The sequence below is a fragment of the Haliotis cracherodii genome, unplaced genomic scaffold, assembly GCF_022045235.1.
Source record: "Haliotis cracherodii isolate W230 unplaced genomic scaffold, xgHalCrac1.p SCAF_1, whole genome shotgun sequence".
Classification (NCBI taxonomy): Eukaryota; Metazoa; Mollusca; class Gastropoda; order Lepetellida; family Haliotidae; genus Haliotis; species Haliotis cracherodii.
Window position 1 is genome coordinate 2,657,506 of NW_027266264.1, and position 26,958 is coordinate 2,684,463.

At 41.6% G+C, this 26,958-nt stretch overlaps 2 protein-coding genes across 4 annotated transcripts in view; both read right to left on the reverse strand.

The window, feature by feature from the left end:
• LOC139471386 (anoctamin-8-like) overlaps positions 1-26,958 on the reverse strand; it is a 51,126-nt gene that overhangs the window by 16,477 nt on the left and 7,691 nt on the right. For 2 of the 3 annotated variants that reach the window (XM_071253745.1, XM_071253753.1), the window contains exons 2-5: positions 13,975-14,221; positions 13,029-13,264; positions 11,001-11,117; positions 8,784-8,908 (exon numbers count right to left, since the gene is read on the reverse strand). In XM_071253745.1, the coding sequence (XP_071109846.1) occupies positions 8,784-8,908; positions 11,001-11,117; positions 13,029-13,264; positions 13,975-14,221 (725 nt within the window). Of the gene's footprint in view, positions 1-8,783; positions 8,909-11,000; positions 11,118-13,028; positions 13,265-13,974; positions 14,222-23,377; positions 23,426-26,958 lie in introns of those variants that run through there. The other variant, XM_071253760.1, reaches the window with a different exon arrangement.
• LOC139470619 (mucin-6-like) lies at positions 1,298-6,756 on the reverse strand. The gene is made up of 2 exons (XM_071252918.1): positions 6,729-6,756; positions 1,298-5,193 (listed from the first exon to the last, which is right to left on the reverse strand). The coding sequence occupies exons 1-2, from the start codon at positions 6,754-6,756 to the stop codon at positions 1,298-1,300; spliced, it is 3,924 nt and encodes a 1,307-aa protein (XP_071109019.1).

Genomic DNA, 26,958 nt, shown 5'->3' on the forward strand with positions numbered 1-26,958 from the left:
TCGTTTTATTAATTGATCAGTAATTTGTTAACAGATATAACAAAATTAATTATTGATATGACAAATTTGATTTAATGATATCATAAAATAATTATTGAAATCATGAGATAATTATTGATATTACAAATTTGAATTTTAGATATAAATTAAATTTGTGACATCTAAAAATGTATTTTGTCATATATAGAGAGGTGTCACTAAATAGAATTTGTGATATCTAAGAGTCTTAAGTATATTTTGATATCATAAATTCAAGTTTGTGACATCAATAATTCATTTTTGAATATCTTATGATCAAATTTGTGATATCAATAATTCAATTTGTGATATCATAAAATAGAGGCGAATTTATGATCAATAAATTGAACTTGTGACTTGTTTTTATTACCCTTTCCACAACAGCTGGCTTGATTTCATGTTCATCTTTACGAATATTCACTGCGACACTGAACTGCATGACAATGGCAGGAACTGGTAATAATGCAGGACAATGGTTTCAGTAGCGATGGTTGCCATTAATAACAAGAGGAACCATTTAAGACACTGTCACTGATGAACCAGATACATCTAAAAACTAACAATGGTCATGAATATTCAGATCAGTCCTTAATAGGCGGACAGTGAGTGATTTCATGCCGCGCCACAACCCCTAACTTCCAGAAATGAATATGCATGGACACATCAGGCTATCTATTCCTGTACAAAATGTGAGCAGGCATTCTCTTATTCATAACAGGATTATTGATATCACAAATTTATTTTTTAGATATCATTGAATGATTTATTAATATCACAAATTTGATTTGAATGTGGGTGATTTAACTCATTATGAGAATATCAACCTTAATTAAACAGCATAAATATTTTAAATCTGTTCAAAATAATTCACCATCCCCAAATGAAAATAGCCAATGTTCTTTATCATGTTTATGCATGATAAGCATGACAGACAATATTATTTATACGTAACTTAATTTACTGCAGTATGACTTTAAGGGAGAATTCATATTTTCAATGAACCTAGAAACCAGTGATTGTTATCAATAATTCATTTTTTTATATCAATAATTCAATGTAATATCTAAAAATATGTTGGATATATTGGTATCTCAAAATCGAACTTGTGATATCAATAAATGACTAGGGACTAGATAGTAAAAGAATGCCTGATAATGCTGTACTATGAAGCCTGTTTGCATGAGACTGTAGACCGATGTTTGGAATCAGTGCACGAGTTGACCTTGCACCTTGCAGCTGTCGCATGTTGTCTTGTCATAGATACTGGTACACACAAACTTTAGTCAACGGCTGCTGCAGGAGCATCGCCATGCTTGTTATTCAATAGAGGCTGATTAGAAACCAATGATGGTGATGTACTGTTGGGGTGGTGGTCATGGAGGATGTTAGCGCCTGTGGATGTAGTTATGTGGTCATGGAGGATGTAAGCGCCTGTGGTTGTAGTTATGTGGTCATGGAGGATGTTAGCGCCTGTGGTTGTAGTCATGGGGTCATGGAGGATGTTAGCGCCTGTGGATGTAGTTATGTGGTCATGGAGGATGTTAGCGCATGTGGATGTAGTTATATGGTCATGGAGGATGTAAGCGCCTGTGGTTGTAGTTATATGGTCATGGAGGATGTTCGCGCCTGTGGTTGTAGTTACGTGGTCATGGAGGATGTTAGCGCATGTGGATGTAGTTATGTGGTCATGGAGGATGTTAGCGCCTGTGGTTGTAGTTACGTGGTCATGGAGGATGTTAGTGCCTGTGGTTGTAGTTATGTGGTCATGGAGGATGTTAGTGCCTGTGGTTGTAGTTATATGGTCATGGAGGATGTTAGCGCCTGTGGTTGTAGTTATATGGTCATGGAGGATGTTCGCGCCTGTGGTTGTAGTTATATGGTCATGGAGGATGTTAGTGCCTGTGGTTGTAGTTATATGGTCATGGAGGATGTTAGTGCCTGTGGTTGTAGTTATATGGTCATGGAGGATGTTAGCGCCTGTGGTTGTAGTTATATGGTCATGGAGGATGTTAGTGCCTGTGGTTGTAGTTATATGGTCATGGAGGATGTTCGCGCCTGTGGTTGTAGTTATATGGTCATGGAGGATGTTAGTGCCTGTGGTTGTAGTTATATGGTCATGGAGGATGTTCGCGCCTGTGGTTGTAGTTATATGGTCATGGAGGATGTTCGCGCCTGTGGTTGTAGTTATATGGTCATGGAGGATGTTCGCGCCTGTGGTTGTAGTTATATGGTCATGGAGGATGTTAGTGCCTGTGGTTGTAGTTATATGGTCATGGAGGATGTTAGCGCCTGTGGTTGTAGTTATATGGTCATGGAGGATGTTCGCGCCTGTGGTTGTAGTTATGTGGTCATGGAGGATGTTAGCGCCTGTGGTTGTAGTCATGGGGTCATGGAGGATGTTAGCGCCTGTGGATGTAGTTATGGGGTCATGGAGGATGTTAGCGCATGTGGATGTAGTCATGGGGTCATGGAGGATGTTAGCGCCTGTGGTTGCAGTTATGTGGTCATGGAGGATGTTAGCGCATGTGGATGTAGTTATGTGGTCATGGAGGATGTTAGCGCATGTGGATGTAGTTATGTGGTCATGGAGGATGTTCGCGCCTGTGGTTGTAGTTATGTGGTCATGGAGGATGTTCGCGCCTGTGGTTGTAGTTATGTGGTCATGGAGGATGTTAGCGCCTGTGGATGTAGTTATGGGGTCATGGAGGATGTTAGCGCATGTGGATGTAGTCATGGGGTCATGGAGGATGTTAGCGCCTGTGGTTGCAGTTATGTGGTCATGGAGGATGTTAGCGCATGTGGATGTAGTTATGTGGTCATGGAGGATGTTAGCGCATGTGGATGTAGTTATGTGGTCATGGAGGATGTTCGCGCCTGTGGATGTAGTTATGTGGTCATGGAGGATGTTAGCGCCTGTGGTTGTAGTTATGTGGTCATGGAGGATGTTAGCGCCTGTGGTTGTAGTCATGGGGTCATGGAGGATGTTAGCGCCTGTGGATGTAGTTATGTGGTCATGGAGGATGTTAGCGCATGTGGATGTAGTTATATGGTCATGGAGGATGTAAGCGCCTGTGGTTGTAGTTATATGGTCATGGAGGATGTTCGCGCCTGTGGTTGTAGTTACGTGGTCATGGAGGATGTTAGCGCCTGTGGATGTAGTTATGGGGTCATGGAGGATGTTAGCGCATGTGGATGTAGTTATGTGGTCATGGAGGATGTTAGCGCCTGTGGTTGTAGTTACGTGGTCATGGAGGATGTTAGTGCCTGTGGTTGTAGTTATGTGGTCATGGAGGATGTTAGTGCCTGTGGTTGTAGTTATATGGTCATGGAGGATGTTAGCGCCTGTGGTTGTAGTTATATGGTCATGGAGGATGTTCGCGCCTGTGGATGTAGTTATATGGTCATGGAGGATGTTCGCGCCTGTGGTTGTAGTTATATGGTCATGGAGGATGTTAGCGCCTGTGGTTGTAGTTATATGGTCATGGAGGATGTTCGCGCATGTGGTTGTAGTTATATGGTCATGGAGGATGTTAGTGCCTGTGGTTGTAGTTATATGGTCATGGAGGATGTTAGCGCCTGTGGTTGTAGTTATATGGTCATGGAGGATGTTCGCGCCTGTGGTTGTAGTTATGTGGTCATGGAGGATGTTAGCGCCTGTGGTTGTAGTCATGGGGTCATGGAGGATGTTAGCGCCTGTGGATGTAGTTATGGGGTCATGGAGGATGTTAGCGCATGTGGATGTAGTCATGGGGTCATGGAGGATGTTAGCGCCTGTGGTTGCAGTTATGTGGTCATGGAGGATGTTAGCGCATGTGGATGTAGTTATGTGGTCATGGAGGATGTTAGCGCATGTGGATGTAGTTATGTGGTCATGGAGGATGTTCGCGCCTGTGGTTGTAGTTATGTGGTCATGGAGGATGTTCGCGCCTGTGGTTGTAGTTATGTGGTCATGGAGGATGTTAGCGCATGTGTTTGTAGTTATGTGGTCATGGAGGATGTTAGCGCATGTGGTTGTAGTTATGTGGTCATGGAGGATGTTAGCGCATGTGGATGTAGTTATGTGGTCATGGAGGATGTTACCGCATGTGGTTGTAGTTATATGGTCATGGAGGATGTTCGCGCCTGTGGTTGTAGTTACGTGGTCATGGAGGATGTTAGCGCCTGTGGATGTAGTTATGGGGTCATGGAGGATGTTAGCGCATGTGGATGTAGTTATGTGGTCATGGAGGATGTTAGCGCCTGTGGTTGTAGTTACGTGGTCATGGAGGATGTTAGTGCCTGTGGTTGTAGTTATGTGGTCATGGAGGATGTTAGTGCCTGTGGTTGTAGTTATATGGTCATGGAGGATGTTAGCGCCTGTGGTTGTAGTTATATGGTCATGGAGGATGTTCGCGCCTGTGGTTGTAGTTATATGGTCATGGAGGATGTTAGTGCCTGTGGTTGTAGTTATATGGTCATGGAGGATGTTCGCGCCTGTGGTTGTAGTTATATGGTCATGGAGGATGTTCGCGCCTGTGGTTGTAGTTATGTGGTCATGGAGGATGTTAGCGCCTGTGGTTGTAGTCATGGGGTCATGGAGGATGTTAGCGCCTGTGGATGTAGTTATGGGGTCATGGAGGATGTTAGCACATGTGGATGTAGTCATGGGGTCATGGAGGATGTTAGCGCCTGTGGTTGCAGTTATGTGGTCATGGAGGATGTTAGCGCATGTGGATGTAGTTATGTGGTCATGGAGGATGTTAGCGCATGTGGATGTAGTTATGTGGTCATGGAGGATGTTCACGCCTGTGGTTGTAGTTATGTGGTCATGGAGGATGTTAGCGCATGTGGTTGTAGTTATGTGGTCATGGAGGATGTTAGCGCATGTGGTTGTAGTTATGTGGTCATGGAGGATGTTAGCGCATGTGGTTGTAGTTATGTGGTCATGGAGGATGTTAGCGCATGTGGATGTAGTTATGTGGTCATGGAGGATGTCAGCGCCTGTGGTTGTAGTAATGGGGTCATGGAGGATGTTAGCGCCTGTGGTTGTAGTTATGTGGTCATGGAGGATGTCAGCGCCTGTGGTTGTAGTAATGGGGTCATGGAAGATGTTAGTGCCTGTGGTTGTAGTAATGGGGTCATGGAGGATGTTAGCGCCTGTGGTTGTAGTTATGTGGTCATGGAGGATGTTAGCGCCTGTGGTTGTAGTTATGTGGTCATGGGACAGATTATCGGCATTGATTACATTGACTACAGTCTTGGAGGAGATTTCAAAATTTGTTTCTTACAAACAATGATAAACTGCATGAGGTGCATGGATTTCAGTATTGTGGACAAATCAATCACTGTATCACAGCAACAGTGATAAAATACATGAAACCAATCTGAATAATGGGAGCATTGTTGTCAAACATCGAGTGGAAGTGAACAACATACAGTATGTTACCATAGATGACACATATACTACATGCGGTATGTTACCATAGACGACACATATACTACATATACTACATGCGGTATGTTAACATAGACGGCACATATACTACATGAGGTATGTTACCATAGACGGCACATATACTACATGCGGTATGTTAACATAGAAGGCACATATACTACATATACTACATGCGGTATGTTACCATAAACGGCACATATACTACATATACTACAAGCGGTATGTTACCATAGACGGCACATATACTACATATACTACATGCGGTATGTTACCAGAGACGACACATATACTACATGCGGTATGTTACCATAGACGGCACATATACTACATATACTACATGCGGTATGTTACCATAGACGACACATATACTACATGCGGTATGTTACCATAGACGACACATATACTACATGAGGTATGTTACCATAGACGGCACATATACTACATATACTACATGCGGTATGTTACCATAAACGGCACATATACTACATATACTACATGCGGTATGTTACCATAAACGGCACATATACTACATACACTACATGCGGTATGTTACCATAAACGGTACATATACTACATATACTACATGTGGTATGTTACCATAGACGGCACATATACTACATATACTACATGCAGTATGTTACCATAGACGGCACATATACTACATATACTACATGCAGTATGTTACCATAAACGGCACATATACTACATATGGTATGTTACCATAGACGGCACATATACTGCATGCGGTATGTTACCATAGACGACACATATACTACATATACTACAAGCGGTATGTTAACATAGATGGCACATATACAACATATGGTATGTTACCATAGATGGCACATATACTGCATGCGGTATGTTACCATAGACGACACATATACTACATGCGGTATGTTACCATAGACGGCACATATACTACATGTGGTATGTTACCATAGACGGCACATATACTACATGCGGTATGTTACCATAGACGGCACATATACTACATGCGGTATGTTACCATAGACGGCACATATATAACATGCAGTATGTTACCATAGACGGCACATATACTACATGCGGTATGTTACCATAGACGGCACATATACTACATGCGGTATGTTACCATAGACGGCACATATACTACATGCGGTATGTTACCATAGACGGCACATATATAACATGCAGTATGTTACCATAGACCACACATATACTACATGCGGTATGCCGTATGCCGCACTGTTCAATACCTCTGGCATTATCTGTTAACACATCACCAGTGAATTACTGTTGTCAGCTGGCTTGACCTCTGCCATGAGGCAAACACATTTAAGTGTTGATTCCTGGATTAATAATTCATCTGAAAACTGTCTCAGAGTTGATGTAGTGATATAGTGGCCACAAGCACTTGACCTTTGCTCTCCACTGACGTAGTACATAGATGCCAATCCCTTGATTCCATGAAGCCAGACCAAACAATTACTTGTTTACAGGAATGCTCTTTTGAAATGTCTAGATGCAGCAGGGAAAACATATTTAAACAAGGAAATTTGTTCAAGGTCTCAAAGGAACAGTCTGGAATTCTCAAAAAAGCATTTATGCCTAGAACTGATGTCTATCACATGTTTAAGTTTGATGAACTATACAAATGTATATATTGTCATGATTGCGTAAATCAAGGTGAGCGATACAGGCCCTATCGGCCTCTTGTTTAAGATAAATGCACAAGATTTCCTGGAGTGACCATGAGAGCATGATTTGTGTGTGAGAGTAGACAGATACACAGTCAACACCTTACAGAACAGGTTTCACAACAAGAAAGCAGATGTTTGTAAAACTAGCCGAAAAACTCTGTTTGTTTGGTGTTTTACACGACAGTCAGCACGATATTCCTGCTTTACCCTGACAGCCTGTGTGTAATCAAGTCTGAGCCATATGATGCCACATAGTGAAGAAAGTCACTGAGCCACACAACCCAATCCAATCTCGTTACCACCAACCAAGTGTGGGGTGGTGGGGTAGCCTAGTGGTCAAAACGTTCACTCGTCATGAAGTCTCCACATGGGTACAATGTGTGAAGCCTATTTCGGGTATCCCCAGCCGTGATATTGATAGAATATTGATAAAAGTTGCGTAAAGCCACACTCACTCATTCACTAATCTAGTGAGCACTGTAGCTCACCTGGGAGTGTACGGCATTCACTTCAAATGAAAGGTTTAGTGAGCAACAATATTTTTATACCATTCTATGTCATACAAGCTGTTTTCATATAATGGATTGTTTTATCGATTCAATGAACCATTCCAATAAAGTAGGTTTCATGATTCAATAAGTATGCAAATGAGGTCGGCTAGCAGAACTAAACGCTTCATACATTCATGCAATGCCTTGTTTCTCAAACACTGTTCCCAACAGGTTTAGATAGGGGTTTCAACGCGTGTCAACAAAACATGGCAACACACAAACAAACAAACAAACAAACAAACAAACAAACAAACAAACAAACGTGCTGCCACTTGGGCACTGCATATGAAATCAGGCAATAGAAATGTGTATTCATTAGCTATCACTGACGCTATTTCATTGAGTGAAATTACGTCTTGAACAACTGTTATTTTAAGAATGACATCAGCTGATACAAAGATTATAACCATCATGTGTAAATGTAAATATCATATATCAGGAATTAAAAAGCTTGCATAATACATATTATCAATAGCTAATATATGATATTTATGACACGGTGAGATGAGGTGAAATGGGGTTTAACGTCATGTCTAAGATTATTGTATTCCTAGAGCGACTTGTGTGTGTTTGTGGCTGCTTGTCCAGCCTAATGCTGATTTATAGCACTAGTCCATTGAGATACCATGCCGCAGTTTAACATGAATATCCTACTCAGCATACTGACTCCGAGCCGACCAGTCCTTGTTTTAGCCTCTTAATGCCTCTTAAGATATTAGGAACAAAAACTGTATTATGTTTGTGATCAGTAAAATAAAATACACATATGGACCAGCAGAGTGTGGTCTTCTCATGGGAGGAATGTGTAGTCAACATAAGGGGAGAAAACCCATATTGGCACCATCACATCTTCAGAGATTCCAAAGTTTGCGAGCAGTGAACCAAATGACATATGATCTCACCTGTGAACTAAATGACATATTATCTCACCTGTGAACTAAATGACATATTATATCACCTGTGAACCAAATGACATATGATCTCATCTGTGAACCAAATGACATATTATCTAACCTGTGAACCAAATGACATATTATATCACCTGTGAACCAAATGACATATGATCTCATCTGTGAACCAAATGACATATGATCTCACCTGTGAATCTTGAATGAACCAGAAAACCATTCCCAGCAGTGTTGGGAAACACAGGGACATGGTGTAGTGTCCCAGGTAGGCGAAATACAGAGCTATCTTCACACCAAAGTACTCACAGATCTTCTCTGAAAGCAAAAAAATATGTAGAGGAGAATGTCCAAGTAACTCTCCATTCCTTCAAAATAATGGAGCCGAGGCCCAACAGCTAAATTCCCCTACTTTAAACACATCCCTACTCTTACAATTTATCAAAACATTTTAAAGAGCTGTGTAACTTGTATTGTAAAAATAAGCTAACGATGGAGCTCATGCAACAGAGCCAGTGAACACAATCAACTGTCCATTCCTGAAAATAATGGATCACTGAAACAATAGTGAGTGAGTGAGTGAGTGAGTAGGGTTTAACGCCGCTTTTAACAGTATTCCAGTCATATCACGGCGTGTCAGCTTAATGTGGGAGGAAAGCCCGAAGTGATGCAAGTCTCAGACATGTACCACTTCGGTGGAACCCACGAGCATGAGTATGGTGCTGGCAAACCTAGAAACATAATCGGGGCGAACCGGGATTCGAACCCACAATCATAGGTTTCTGGCGTGCCAAAGGGACGCTCAAACAATAGAATGACATCACATACCATCTTCTAATCATCATTACAATAATTCACTGATGGCCGATTCGTCATGAGTTTCTACCATGGTATAACTATAGCAACAGTTAAACACAAGGACTGGTTAATACATGTACACTGAACCAAAAACTTCAGGATCATGAATATTTGGGGGGATATTTTAATGAAATTGTGCGCAGCCTTCACTACAAAAAAATATTCCCCCAAATATTTATGATTCCTAATTTATGTTGTTCAGTAAATCTAGAGTATGTCAGTTATATGCACTCTTAATGTGGGAGGAAAGCCCAAAACAATGCAAGGCTACAGATTCTGACCACGTAGTTGACACATACAAGCACCGGTATGGAGCCAACAGGACCATTATTATAACATTATGGGATTTGAACTCACATCTGAATCAGCAGATCCTGCCACAACCAAGGGATGCAAATGTAGCACAAAGAACAATACGCTTCAGACCACTTAGCCATCTAGTCATGCCCACATTGGAAAGGTTTGGCAAAAGCTGAACACCTTTCAATAAAAGTTTTGACTGACTCTTACCTCGGATTTGATGTGTAGAAAAAATTGACTCGAAAACTCGAGTCTCCAACCTGACATGGATTCTAATTCCTGATTTCAGTGACAATCGCCTGTGCAACCTGATTTGCAAATCTAAACTGTAATAAAACAGGTCGAACTTCGCGGAGTATTACTTGAGCGCTTTGATTAAAACATGAAAAGACTTGGAAAATATCTGTCAACACCCAGTTGGTGGTGCACATGCTTAGCAAATCCTGCAATGGACTGTAATTTGCATGGCTGTCACCATGTTGTTTATGAACCGGATGTTGCTTCCGTTATGCGATTTTGATTGGACTATGCATAGGCTCATTGGTCCAACCAAATCATAACTCCAAAATTCCAGCCAGGTTCGGGAAAGGTGGATCAAGACTCTTATAGTCGGTTATCTCCCTTGTCTCATAAGGATTGATAAGAGTGGACACCCAACAACACCCCGACTTCATGTGGTGCCTCAATGGGGATTGGGTGGATTGATGGCTACCGGCATTATCTCATTCACTCTTGACTAGATTAGAGGGGTTGTTACAGTTAATTTCATGATGAATGTATACATTTAATCCCTGTGGGGGTCTCCACTACTTGTTGTACGAGGATCAGATGTAAACCATGTGTGATTTGGCTGATTGTGTGTCAGATTGGTTTAATAATTGGAGTTGGACTCTTCTCAATTACTGTAAATCTTGAAATTAATTCGTCTCCAAATTAATGCGACCGCTGACTCCTAGCCAAAAATGTGACTCAATATTAATGCAACTCCCATCTCAAACCGTGTTTGTTTATATACAAGTTGGTATTTCTGCTATCCAAAGTGTGCAGTGAGGCCTTCTTATTGTTGATAGACATAAATGCGAAGTGTAACTAATAGAAGCAAACGCCACTCTCATTTTATTCACACTTGCGTTAATTTCTATATTTACAGTATTTACTGATCGCCATGAAACACTGCACACTGCTTCATCTAACAGCATTCACTCATTCACTCACTCACTCACTCACTCACGCCCAGCTATATTTCACCTACGTTGTGGTTGTTTCCGGAAGAAAGCCTGCACCCAGCAGCTGCGCAGCTCGGCGAGGTCGTCCTTGTTGTGGAGCGGGAACACCTGGGAGATGACCTTCCCGGACTCCAGGCGGGGAACTACAGGAGGAAACAGAGACACTGATCACTGCAATGTCTGCCTTGTGATGATTCACTTACTTTAGTCACTCGGCAGAGTGATCATGTAAGCCTTATGGAAATTATCAATTCTGATTGAACAGAGGTTTCAAATCACAACAATCACCTGTCTGAAGCAACTCTGAGAGCCTCAATTTGAGGGAAAATATTTTTAGAAGATTACTCCTTTCTCATTCACGCTCGGAAGGCATGACGTGCTATAAAATTGATATTACCATATTTTCTTGAGCATATAATGAGCACCCCCCTCTAGCGGATTCAGTATTTTTGAAAAAATAATTCGAATACTATGCACAGAAAAAAATTACACCGTACCCATTCAGTGAATTCCAGTAAATGAACGGGTGATGAGAAACTTTGTCAGTACAAATTTGAAATTTGAGACAAAATCACCAGACATGTTGATTTACCATTTGAACTGATCTGATCTGATTTTTGATCTGCTAGGCATTGTTTTACATCCAGGAAACAGCAATCAGCTGTACAAACCTTTTCTTGGAATCTACCAAGTCTACCAGTCATTTGGTTAAGACTTACCCAATGATATGACGTCAAAGGATTTTAATGCAGGGATCGGGAAAAATTGTATCTGAAACTATTTTTGTATCAGGATTAATATGTTCCAATACGATGTAACATTAGTTGCAACTTTAATTAAATATATTTAAAATAATAACAACCCTAAACGTAGCACTTCGGTGCAGCTGATTGCGACTGACATTTTTCAAATGGAACAATTTGACCGTCACCGTCGAGGCTCCCGTGCATTCGTTCGCGAGAACTACATGTTGACATAGAATCGTCAAACTACAACAAATATAACTTTTAACAAATCAAAGTATGGCATTTATGATATATGTATCCATTCTGTCAACTAAAAATTGTTTCAAGGTAATCTGTGGTAATCTGACCGTGGTTGCTGTTAATAACGGTGAGTTGTGCGATCTTCCGATCGCTTCACACACAATTTCGCCGAAATTAATTAAAACAATATTTAATGGAATTTTGAATAAAATTAATTAAATAAGTTACAAACATAAGTCCAAATGTACAATGAAAACTTTTTATAACCAGACAGTTAAATTACATGATTAATTTGCGTACTTCAGTATGGATTTGTTGACATGATATTTCCGGTGTTACGTGCTCACAGTAATGTCTGCATAGGGGGAAAAATACATCAAAACTCATTATGGCATGTATAATGTGCACCCCCTTCTACACAGCTGTGTTTTTTGGGGAAAAAGTGTGCACTATACTCAAGAAAATACAGTACCTCCAAGTACTCTTTTGCATTATTATTAACTCCCATTAATCTATTGGATTATTATTACCTCCCTGTAATCTATTGTTATTGTTATTACCTCCCTGTAATCTACTGGATTGTTATTACCTCACAGTAATCTATTGTTATTGTTATTACCTGCCTGTGATCTATTGTTATTGTTAGTACTTCCCAGTAATCTGTTGGATTATTATTACCTCCCTGTAATCTATTGTTATTGTTATTACCTCCCTGTAATCTACTGGATTGTTATTACCTCACAGTAATCTACTGGATTGTTATTACCTCCCTGTAAACTATTGTTATTGTTTCTTACCTCCCTGTAATCTAGTAGATTGTTATTTCCTCCCTGTAATCTACTAGACTGTTATTACCTCCCTGTAATCTATTGTTATTGTTATTACCTCCCTGTAACCTACTGGATTGTTATTACCTCACAGTAATCTACAGGATTATTATTACCTCACTCAAATCTATTGGATTGTTATTACCTCCCAGTAATTTATTGGATTGTATTTATTACTTCCAAGCAGAATCATTCCATTCATATTATAAATATTATTGGACTAGGTGTAACTGCTACTCACCAATGGGCTGACCTTCCAGGAACCTGATCTTGGCGAGCTGCTCTCCCTCCACAGCTCGCAGCTCACACAGCAGGTGGTAGAGGATGCTCTGTCTTTCCTGGCTGGTCAGGAAGGACTTCTCATCCTCAACACCAGCGAAACAATCCTGGTCCTCAAATGTGAACTCCTTCATCCCGCCTCCATAATCCGTCTTCAGTGGCTTCTTGATGCCCAGCTCCTCTGTCCCTTTCAGTAAACTGTCAACGTCAAACGATGATCCGTCAAATATTGACCACATCTACATGGTAGGTTGTAGCAGGGTCACGAGGGGTACGTGATCCTCCGGGTTGTGGTATTCAACCTAATGCAAGACCCATAAAACCCCATGTACCCTGAGTGATACTGCTACAACAAATTTATCTCACCAACATGTTTTAAGCTGCTATTGTGAAAGAATTAAAACAAATTCAAAATTGACAGAAAACAGCTGTTCGATTGAGTGGAGGTTAACTTGTGCTATGTCACATGACTTTCATTGACTCAGAAAGAGCATGATGCTTCGAAGAGCCTGTTTTCTTCATGGTGGGGTATAAGATATACTAGGCACTGATCTTGGTGGAATACGTAGACTTGGCTTACACAATACCACTCACCATATAGAACCTACTGCTTCATCACAGCAGAAACGCTGATTCAGAAAGACAGTGGAGTGAGTGAGGTAAAGTTGTGAAATGCCACTGTCAGAAATATTTCAGCTACACCACAGTGATCTTGAGAGTCTTGACACAGTAAACCAGTGACTGAAAGCATGAGCAACAAGCAAGTGTGTGTGTGTGAGTGAGTGAGTGAGTGAGTGAGTGAGTGAGTGAGTGAGTGAGTGAGTGAGTGAGAGTCCTGACAGTGGATAGCCCAATAACAATGAAAGTATCAATGGTAACGGCACACATAGCCTAAACAAACAACTCACTTCTCATACGTAGCTGTCATGTAGAAGCCATATATGCCAGAGTTGCTGTGATGACGGACATGAACGATGATCTGGGGAGTGCGAGTCTTGAGCCGTGCAAGGAGCCACATGAGAGTTGCATCATCAGCCTTGGCAGGAAACGTGAGAAGGACATCGCAGTTCTGGGTGGGGATGGTCTTCATCCACACCTTGCTGGACACCACCAGCCTCTTCGTCGTGTCCAGCCTCTTCCCAAACATCCTGTATGCTGCACACAACAAGGAAGGAGTCAGACAGGATCAGTGTGGGGCGCAATCAGGAAGCACAGCTAAAGAATGTCAACTCTTACTGGTTCTGTTGTCAGTCGAGTTACCACATCACAAAACGCAACATCTTAATATTTAATATCCTTGGGTTCATGAGACGATTTCACACCATCTATCATGATCATGGTGATGGGTATCTGATCTACTGATCAGACTACAGGGCGATCCATAGTTAAGGAAGGAGAGTGCATGCAATATCTTAGTTCAATCCTGATGACCTGTTCTGAAGTCAAGCCTGGACCAGACACACCATTTCAAGGTTGGACACAGGCAATAGGAATGAAATCAAGCAATAATTAATTTGGTTTTTTTAAATGCATTAACAGTACAGAAACATCTTGTCCATAGTTTATAATGAACTCGTTGGATGCAGCTGTGTTGTCTGCCTGTGAACTGCATGATCTACAGGCCTAGCCTGGTCTACAACACATGCTCAAGGGCAGTCAGTGTGACCACCAAATAAACATTTGAGTCTCTTGACATCAACATGACACAAGATCCACTAGTCAATTCTACGGGGTGATAAGCTTTCGAAAATGAAGAAGGAAAATAATGAAGATTTACAAAAAAAAGCTAATTTGCTATTACATATTATATACATATATTTCAGATATTCCTTTATAGCTATTTACAGAACAATTTCCAAAAGAATGTATGAACAAATTGACAACACACTCAAAAACATAAACTGTTTCTATTACTCAAATCACCTCTCAAAGAAAAGCATTTGAAAATAAAAGCCCTTCTCATCATATCAATACAAGATGGATGCCATTTTAGTTAATGTAGTCCAGAGTTGAGACACAAACACTAGACAGGAACATCAATCAGTGTAGCAGCAGTTGATGCATCAGCCTTTGACATGGTAGATGTGGAAAGTGCAAGAGGCTATGTCATTGGAGGGCTTGTCTCAGTACAGGAATGTAGCTCATGCAATATTCACAAGATGACCATCATGAAAAAATATAAATCACAAAACCGCTGTATGCAGACTAACAAAACATTTTGCTGCAACCATGACCATGGCTCTTAGAATGTCCAGATGTAATACAGAGGACTCGCTTCAGCAACTGGCAATAATTACAACTCCTTTCAATAACCTCCCATAATCACCTTAACCTCAATGATGGCCTTGACCTTAGCTTCACATTGATCCAATCACAATGTTCTAAATTATGACTTTAACCGTTATGATGATGTCACGCTATTGTTGTTACAATTGATTCTGAGCCAGGAATTCACTGGCCATTCTGAGCATGCAATTTAACTAGTGAAACTGATGCAAATATAGGTCATTATGCAAAATTTTAGATACGCTATATATCAACCATAAAATGGTTTAAGTCAAAGATATCTCACACCCCACTATAACATGTACAAGTCACAGTCAATCCTACACTACAGGAATATCACACATCCCACTATAACATGAACAAGTCAATAGGAATATCTCACCTCACAATAACATGTACAAATCATAGTCAATCCTTCACCACAGGAATATCACACACCCCACTATAACATGTACAAGTCAATAGGAATATCTCACCTCACATGTACACAGGAATATCTCACCCCCCTATACCATGTACACAGGAATATCTCACCCCACTATACCATGTACAAGTCAAGACGGACAGCAGGCAACAAGTCACAGGAATATCTCACCTCACTATACCATGTACACAGGAATATCTCACCCCACTATAGCATGTACACAAGAATATCTCACCTCACTATATCATGTACACAGGAATATCTCACCCCACTATACCATGTACACAGGAATATCTCACCCCACTATACCATGTACAAGTCAAGACGGACAGCAGGCAACAAGTCACAGGAATATCTCACCTCACTATACCATGTACACAGGAATATCTCACCCCACTATAGCATGTACACAAGAATATCTCACCTCACTATATCATGTACACAGGAATATCTCACCCCACTATACCATGTACACAGGAATATCTCACCCCACTATACCATGTACAAGTCAAGACGGACAGCAGGCAACAAGTCACAGGAATATCTCACCTCACTATACCATGTACACAGGAATATCTCACCCCACTATAGCATGTACACAGGAATATCTCACCTCACTATACCATGTACACAAGAATATCTCACCTCACTATATCATGTACAAGGAATATCTCACCCTACTATACCATGTACACAGGATCACTCACCCCACTATACCATGTACACAGGAATATCTCACCTCACTATACCATGTACACAGGAATATCTCACCTCACTATACCATGTACACAGGAATATCTCACCTCACTATACCATGTACACAGGAATGTCTCACCTTACTATACCATGTACACAGGAATATCTCACTTCACTATATCATGTACACAGGAATATCTCACCTCACTATACCATGTACACAGGAATATCTCACCTCACTATACCATGTACACAGGAATATCTCACCTCACTATACCATGTACACAGGAATATCTCACCCCACTATACCATGTACAAGTCAAGACGGACAGCAGGCAACAAGTCACAAATGCCAACCTCCACGTGCCTGATGCAGATTGGATTAACAAGGAGGCTTGTCACCTTCAGCCTTCAATAGACGCCAGTAAGTACGTGATTATGTCTCCCTGTCTCCCTGTCTTTATACAGACATCCCCTTGTTCATGAGTGTGGGCATGCACAAGACGTCACTACAGTTGCATGATAGTTACCTGCCTGGCTCCCTCATATATCCGACACAGGAGGAGAAAACATCACAACAAGGACAAAATACTAACTCATATACTCCAGAAGGAACAATTTCATCTTGCCGTAAATGTCGCTGACAGCACAACAGGAATTACAAGATAACTAATTGATATCTCATTAAGCCAGCAGGGAGGACGATGCAAGATATGTAAAACAGGTTGTATCTTAATGAGACGGCAACACAATGGGCGAGCGGCTAACTACACAATCACAAACTTAGCACTGTTCCCAATTCAGTCCCACTATGTTACTAGAAGTATTGATTAAATTCCCTATAATAGACTGGAAAAGTCCAGCAGATGAAACACTTGGCACCGAAGCCCGGAGACTTGCTGGGGATGAATTATAGAACACAAAGGATGCACAGCAATTATTGCAGCATTACTAGTGTATATTTCTCTGGACTTTGCTCCCATGTATTCAGCATAGCATGGTCACTCTCATTCTGACGAGGGGCAGAGCTGTGTGGAACAGGTAAATTGCATACTTATTGCAGGACTACGTCTCGACAGAAAATACTTCCAACAAAAGATATGGGAAATGATGAATGATAGTGAAGGTATGAACATGATGAAGGTGAAGGTCTCCTAGGAGTATAATGTTGTTAATAGTAACCACGACTAATCAAACAGAATGTGCAAAACTCCGGCAGCAGATCCATATCTGAGGAATAGGAGTTTGATAACTACATGATACAATTTCCACAGATAATGTGAGCTCACTCAATGAGTCAGGTCTCCGTGAAGCAAATCTCCTGTACAAACACCATGTAGACAGAAGGTAAACAGCCACTCTTTATAACATGCATTGATGTACTGCAAGTTGCGAGTGAATTGGTCGCATTTGCACGTGAAATTTTGGAAATGCAACAAATCATTTTAAAACGCTTGTCTCTTGGAGAGTGTGGAACAACATACACAATCCCTACATTTGTAATAGAAACATGTTTGTCTTCCAACCGCCTCCGTGGTCTGGTGGTAGAGCGTCCGCCCGGAGAGCGGAAGTTCCGGGGTTCGATCCCCGACCGCGCCATACCGAAAGACGTTAAAAGATGGTACTTGATGTTACCCTGTCTGGCGCTCGGCATTAAGGGGCTAAAACAAGGACTGGTCGGCTCGGAGTCAGTACACTGTGTCTGAGTGGGGTATTCATGTTAAACTGCGGCATGGTATCTCAGTGAGCTAGCACTATAAATCGGCATCAGTCCAGACTAGTACAAGCAGCCACACAAACACACACACACGTACATGCACGTTGCTATATAAGTGCAATAATCTTGGACGCGACGTTAAACCACATTTCACCTCACCTGTTTGTCTTCCGCAGAAAAAAATTACATAAAAAATTACAAAAATTAAGTAAACGAACAGGTGACAACAACTTGGTCAATACAAATTTGAAATTTAAGTTGGATGAGAAAGGGTTCCCACAATCCCTTGTGTAGAAGACCAGTAAACATGGTGACTCCTGTCAGTTTGAAAGGAAATTTAAAAGGAAACCGAATGACAATGTACATCTTTTCAAGTTAACATGACTGAAACCGATAAATCTATCACCAAGAAAAGAAATCAAAAGTAGTAAATGTTTCATCATGTGTATTTAAGAAGTCATGGTTGCTAGAAATTTGATTGGTTACGATACCAGAAATCTTCAGATACACAGTTTTGTGATCTATTGCTGGAAATAATGATTTTGTTCATTTCAGTCCGAAGTTGCACCGAGAGAATATCAAAGTGCACAGTGATTGTCACAGACATAGAAAGTGTAGAGACTACAATTCATGCAACAGACATAAAACATCCACATCCAAATCAGTTATTTCGCTACAATTTCATACAGTAGATATGAAAACTGATGAGGACATGTGGATGAACCGAAGATTGAATTCAATACTGCAGATTGTATTGGTAAAGAAGAAATAAATAAGAAACAAGTTTCAAATAAACATCATCTTATATTCATCATTATAATAAGTGAAGTGACTTGCCAATATTAAATGTCTTAGGTAGTGTGAATCTGCATGGCACTTGGATTTCATTTTGGCTGGTGAATTGAAATATTTACTTTGTTATTAACATGTAAGTAAAAATATGGGACCCTTTATTGGATTAGATTCATCACATCACACACCTGTACTGTTACTGTTACGCCTAGGATTGAATTCACCACACACCTGTACCGTTACTGTTACACCTGAGATGAGATTCATCTCACACCTGTACCTTCACTGTTACACCTGGGATTAGATTCATCACTACACCACACACCTGTACGTTACTGTTACACCTGGGATTAGATTCATCACACACCTGTACGTTACTGTTACACCTGAGATGAGATTCATCACTACACCACACACCTGTACGTTACTGTTACACCTGAGATTAGATTCATCTCACACCTGTACGTTACTGTTACACCTGGGATTAGATTCATCACTACACCACACACCTGTACGTTACTGTTACACCTGGGATTAGATTCATCACAACATCTCACACCTGTACGTTACTGTTACACCTGGGATTAGATTCATCACAACATCATACAAGGGCTGACTGAAAGGCCCTGAGCCAGTGAGCATCAGAAGGTCATCACAAACACCTACATGCCTATTCTACAAATGTGAAATATGATCCATCTATAATTCATATCCATACCAGACTATATGAATACATATGTAAGGGCCATACATCACTTGCATTATCACCCAATGCACTTGCATTAGATCACATGCTATTGCATCAATAATGCAATTAATCAACTCACATTCCACAATATTCCTACATGTCCAGACAAGTATCTCCTACACAACTTAAAACGAAATCACAAAGAAACACATCATGATAATATATCCTCAAAGGATTTATTTTAAATCAATATGGCAATATGGTATAATTTTAAATTTTGCTACAGTAGAATTGGCACCAAGGCACTCTCGGCTGCTGACGGAATCAGGGGGTCAGGCTCTCTGACTTCATTGTGGTTGTGATTTTGATTGTGGCACTAAACAACAAACATCATTCTGTAATCAGTATAATATGTCCATTTTTAACCATCAAACAATGCTGTCCCACTTCATCGGTTCACAATACTGTTTCCTTACAAATTACACAGTAAATCTACCATGTTTAGCATGAGTCTGTTCCTGAGAGTTAGAAAGTGTTCAACATAAACATGTTGATTGGGGTCTATGAATATTTCCTATGCAGCACTTAATGCACTAGGCATGTCTCTACTCTTTCTGCAACAATGACCTTATTGTCAGCTTAAGTATTAACACCAGTGTCAGACAGTTCCATACTGCTATTATTTCTGATGCCATTAGTGCTGATAGTTGTAGGCATAACCATAGTAACCTGCTATGTATTTTGGACTATTAATGAAGTGAGTTTGAAAGTGCAATGACAGATATCACACCAAATGTGCCTACAATGAAAGCTGCTTAAGCTCCATAAGTCACATTACACTTTTAGCAATATTCCAGTAATATCAGGCAAGGGACATCAGAAATGGGCTTCACACATTGTACCAATGTGGAGAAACAAACTCGGGTCTTCAGCGTGAGGAGTGACCGCTTTGACCAATAGGCTACCCCATCGCCCCTTGATATTAGAGACACAAATACTAGGCTCACCCATGTAATGTTACTTCACGGATTCCAAGGCTTTGTTAAAGACAAAAGTTGATAAACAGATAGACAAATGGATATTACGAAAGACAACACACCAGCATACAAGTTCACTAGGACTGAAAGGAGTCTGTTCAGGTCAGCTCAAGATTCTAGCATATTCAACAAAACCATTATTAGAGTGAGTGAGTATGGTTTTGTGCCGCTTTAAGCAATATTCCAGCAATATCGCGGCGGGGGTCACCAGAAATGGGCTTCACACATTAGACCCATGACAGGAATCGAACCCGGGTCTTCGGCGTGATGAACGAACGCTTTATACACTAGGCTACCGGACTGGGCCCATTATTGGAGTTCCATCAACATATACTGGTACCGGTAAACAGAATCTCCCTAAAACTGACCACATAAACCAAAAACAACATTAACTTTGCCCCCCAAAGCAGAAAAGACATCTGAAAAATAGTTAACTTGACTTTCAACAGTTGATATCAACATTTTTGGACAGAATTCTCAACCACTTCCCATAAAGCTTTCATTTATCACTATGCCAATTTAACAAACTACCAAAACATACACACTGTCGATTGTTTCAATATGTAATAAGCTGTAATGGAAAAACACTTTTTTCACACTTTCCAGCCTTCCTTGAAAGCCATCCATAAATCAATAGAATCTGTTTCAAGTTGGAAATGCCTGCAAGTGGCTCCCTGCCAACAACTGGTCATGCAACCATCACGCTTCACTGGCTCAAATCACAGTCAGACACACACAGTGGCACAGTGATTCAGGGTAAATATCAGCTGCATCCGGCAGAGATGAAGTACACGTACAGTCCAGCAGTCATGAAGTACATGTACAGTCCAGCAGTGATGAAGTACATGTACAGTCCAGCAGTGATGAAGTACACGTACAGTCCAGCAGTGATGAAGTACACGTACAGTCCAGCAGTGATGAAGTACACGTACAGTCCAGCAGTGATGAAGTACATGTACAGTCCAGCAGTCATGAAGTACACGTACAGTCCAGCAGTGATGAAGTACATGTACAGTCCAGCAGTGATGAAGTACACATACAGTCCAGCAGTCATGAAGTACATGTACAGTCCAGCAGTGATGAAGTACATGTACAGTCCAGCAGTCATGAAGTACATGTACAGTCCAGCAGTGATGAAGTACATGTACAGTCCAGCAGTGATGAAGTACATGTACAGTCCAGCAGTGATGAAGTACACATCCAGCAGTGATGAAGTACACATCCAGCAATGATGAAGTACATGTACAGTCCAGCAGTGATGAAGTACATGTACAGTCCAGCAGTGATGAAGAGCACGTACAGTCCAGCAGTGATGAAGAGCACGTACAGTCCAGCAGTGATGAAGAGCACATACAGTCCAGCAGTGATGAAGTACACATACAGTCCAGCAGTGATGAAGTACACGTACAGTCCAGCAGTGATGAAGTACATGTACAGTCCAGCAGTGATGAAGAGCACATACAGTCCAGCAGTGATGAAGTACACATCCAGCAGTGATGAAGTACACATCCAGCAATGATGAAGTACATGTACAGTCCAGCAGTGATGAAGTACATGTACAGTCCAGCAGTGATGAAGTACACATACAGTCCAGCAGTGATGAAGTACACGTACAGTCCAGCAGTGATGAAGTACAGGTACAGTCCAACAGTGATGAAGTACACGTCCAGTCCAGCAGTGATGAAGTACACGTACAGTCCAGCAGTGATGAAGTACACATACAGTCCAGCAGTGATGAAGTACATGTACAGTCCAGCAGTGATGAAGTACATGTACAGTCCAGCAGTGATGAAGTACATGTACAGTCCAGCAGTGATGAAGTACACGTACAGTCCAGCAGTGATGAAGTACATGTACAGTCCAGCAGTGATGAAGTACATGTACAGTCCAGCAGTGATGAAGTACATGTACAGTCCAGCAGTCATGAAGTACACATACAGTCCAGCAGTGATGAAGTACATGTACAGTCCAGCAGTGATGAAGTACATGTACAGTCCAGCAGTGATGAAGTACACGTCCAGTCCAGCAGAGATGAAGTACACGTACAGTCCAGCAGTGATGAAGTACATGTACAGTCCAGCAGTGATGAAGTACAGGTACAGTCCAGCAGTGATGAAGTACAGGTACAGTCCAGCAGTGATGAAGTACATGTACAGTCCAGCAGTGATGAAGTACACGTACAGTCCAGCAGTGATGAAGTACACATACAGTCCAGCAGTGATGAAGTACATGTACAGTCCAGCAGTGATGAAGTACATGTACAGTCCAGCAGTGATGAAGTACACGTACAGTCCAGCAGAGATGAAGTACATGTACAGTCCAGCAGTGATGAAGTACACATACAGTCCAGCAGTGATAAAGTACACATCCAGCAGTGATGAAGTACACGTATAGTCCAGCAGTGATGAAGTACACGTACAGTCCAGCAGTGATGAAGTACACGTCCAGTCCAGCAGTGATGAAGTAAACGTACAGTCCAGCAGTGATGAAGTACAGGTACAGTCCAGCAGTGATGAAGTACACAGTCCAACAGTGATGAAGTACACGTACAGTCCAGCAGTGATGAAGTACACAGTCCAACAGTGATGAAGTACACGTCCAGTCCAGCAGTGATGAAGTACACGTACAGTCCAGCAGTGATGAAGTACACGTAGAGCACAATACCACTTACCTCTCACTCTCATCATGATCCATTCTCGATCACAGAACTGAGGAATTGGATCACAACAGAAATACCTGCCGTCACTGCCAGCATCTTATCTCTATGAAACACATCAAGTTCTAAACTTAAATTCCAGGTTTTACGGAGAGCACTGCCAAGTCAGGATCTAGTTCCGTGTTTATTATTCACAAAGGGTCAAGGTTGAGATACCTGTCCTACCTGGAGATAATCATGACAAGAACTGACGAGGTAGATAAGGAGCACACTTGGATGGAAGCCAAGCTTGGTGTTTACCATTCCACCTGTTTTTGTATATTTAAAGTTTACTTAAAACCGAAACACAACATTTTCAGAGGATTGAAAAATCACTAAAGTGTGAAAATAATTCTATTTCACAATGATTATATAGGATAATATTAATAAATATTGTTGTCCAGTCATGAAGCAGAGAGAATACACAATATTTCAGATATTACAAGATTTTGATGTTCAAAATACTTTTAAAGTATTTGATAAAGAATTCCGCATTCAGTTGAAGGAAAGTTGCACTCTATTTTCTTTGGGATGTGTTAACTGAAATACATTCAGGCATGAGATTCTTGTACAGCCATGCAGCATACTGGGTCACGGGAATGAGTGCTGGGAACTAAACTTCCCACGGGATGGATGAGGAGCAAGAAGTGAGGGACAATAGCGATCTATTCGGCAGAGGAGAAAACAACCTAGAGCTTCAGACAGATGGGGCAGGGAGAGGCAGAAAGGGGGACAGAGGGGAAGGGGATAGGGGGACGGGGTGGAGAAAGGAGGAGGGGCGCAGGGAAAGTCAACAGAGGTGTGGACAGAAAGGGAGAGGGGCAGGGGGGTGGGGGTGGAAAAAGGGGGTGGGGAGAGGAGGAAGGGATGGGAGGGCAACAGGGGGGTGGACAGAGGGGGGGGGCACAGGGCAAGGCAGAAAGGTGGACAGAGGGGGAGAGGGGGCAGGGGGTGGGGGTGGAAAAAGGAGGAAGGAATGGGAGGGCAACAGAGGGGGCGGGGACAGAGGGGGAGGGGGTGGACAGAGGGGGAAAGGGGACAGGGGGTGGGGGTGGGAAAAGGAGGAAGGAATGGGAGGGCAACAGAGGGGGCGGGGACAGAGGGGGCGGGGACAGAGGGGGAGATGGGCAGGGGGTGGGGGTGGAAAAAGGGGGTGGGGAGAGGAGGAAGGGATGGGAGGGCAACAGGGGGGTGGACAGAGGGGGGGGCACAGGGCAAGGCAGAAAGGTGGACAGAGGGGGAGAGGGGGCAGGGGGTGGAAAAAGGAGGAAGGAATGGGAGGGCAACAGAGGGGGCGGGGACAGAGGGGGAGGGGGTGGACAGAGGGGGAAAGGGGACAGGGGGTGGGGGTGGGAAAAGGAGGAAGGAATGGGAGGGCAACAGAGGGGGCGGGGACAGAGGGGGAGGGGTGGACAGAGGGGGAGATGGGGCAGGGAAAGGGGACATGTCAATGTTACATAAGCAAGAGGCAGCACTTATGTACAGTTCGTGTATGGGAGGCCTACAACCGATCAGTAAATACAGATGAGTTATGGATATACCCATACACACAGGGAAGGCTATACCGGGTAAGTATATGATCAGTTTTTGTTATACTGTTTGGGTTATGGAATTTTTCAAGCATATCAGAACACAAACAACTCAAATTAATAGGATGGTGATGTACTGACACTCCCAACAAGCTGTGGCATGACAGAAACACTGTTCAAAGCAACAGTATGGATCATCATAACATGCTAGCTTGGTCAAGGTGCCTGAATCTGTACACAAACATCTCATTGCAAGAATAAAAAAGTTGACATTCATAAGTCTCCTTTGACTTCATTGATAGCAACGCTTCTACGACACTTAAAGACATACATGCAGTTGATCATCCTTGCTTGCACCACAAGTTATACATACAGGCAAAGATCTCTGACCCATTGAATAGGATCAAGTCGGCAGACTCCTACTCACCCCCTTTCATCTCCTTGCACATACAGTACAAAACTGTTGCAACCTACCATGTTACACAAGTTGTTACTTGCCAAGTCTTGCAGGTTTTGTTATCCTGATATCAATCCTTAAGACAATCAAGCATACACAAGCCTGATCTTTGATCTGAGTTAAAGTCTCCATTAAGAAAAAATACACCTAATTGCAACAGAGGGAAAACAGTTTTAAATTTCAATTGTAATACCTGGGTTTCACAAATTATGTTTTATAAACATGCATTTGGATATACCGGTAATGTTGATTTTTGATTGGTTAAAAGTCACAAATTTTGTTTACATAAAAATTTCATGATGTGAATTAAACCTGCAACCTCAAAAAATCATGTTAACTTTTGTAACCCACTGTTTTCCCACAGTGATGAAAAGTTGTTCAATTTTGCATGTTTTGGCTCCAGTTGGCCCATGCTGCACATGATTTTTCTCTTGCCCGCTTTGATCAAATTCCTATTATCCAGCGACACACTCTTTTGTTTCACTATAAGGTATCTCATTGTTTTATTATTTTTTCTGGTATTTCTTGCATTCAGATTGTTCATAAGTTGGATAAAAAACCCTTGGTTTGGGTTGAAAAAGTAAAACCTTGAACTCTGGAAAAGCCTCACTCACTTTTCCCTTACTCATGGTTTTAAATTTTCAAACAAAACCTCGGAGTTGTGTAACCTTACCCTGGAAACCATCTTCATAAGATAACTCTACGGCAGCCATAAGGGTGTGAGATTCCGCTGGTAGTCTGCTGGCACTGTCAGCAATGTTGAAACAGACCATAGACAAGTCCAGCAACTGACAGTCTCAGCATGAAGATGTCAGCTCCACTCCCCAGAGAAAATAAATTGTAGACAAGAAGGTATTTGTGTCAGAGTCTGGTGAGTAGACAGCAAGCACTACTCTACTAATTGTCTATGTTTCATTGTCTTTGTTCCATGTATCCATCTGCATAGTCACACACAGACTCAGAGGCCTGAGGTCCAGTGATGCATGGCTTGTAGTTATACTATGAGGACAATTTTATCACAAAAGTACTAATTTTTCAGTTCCTTGCTCCCATATTTCACCCATCTTCCCGAGACAAGGAAGTTAACTTACTTCAAAAAGTCCAGTTTCCACACTTGCCGAACTATGCCGAAATTTCTGAGCTTGATTGGAGCGCCACCAGTGACTATAATAGGTAATGTCCCTTCAAGGTCCCTCTTCTTTACCAATCATATTCCATCTTTCACATCACTTGCATTTGCTTAAAAAAACTGATGTCTTACCTCAGGAAGTGCTTCAAATCATGTCAGCACATTGACTAAAAACATGAAAAGATTTGGAAATATCTGTTCGCACCAAGTTTTTGGTACACATCCTTTGAAAGTCATGCAGTCATTGACATCAGTTGTGTTTATGAAATGGATGGAGTTTTCAATATGCGATTTTGATTGGACTGTTCATAGACTTGTTAGTCCAGCCAAAATATTACTCCATAATCACAACCGCAGCCTAGTTCGGCAAGGGTGGAAACTGGACAGTCAGCTAACTCCCTTGCCTCAGGAAGATGTTTCTCTCCTGGCATACAGACTCTGC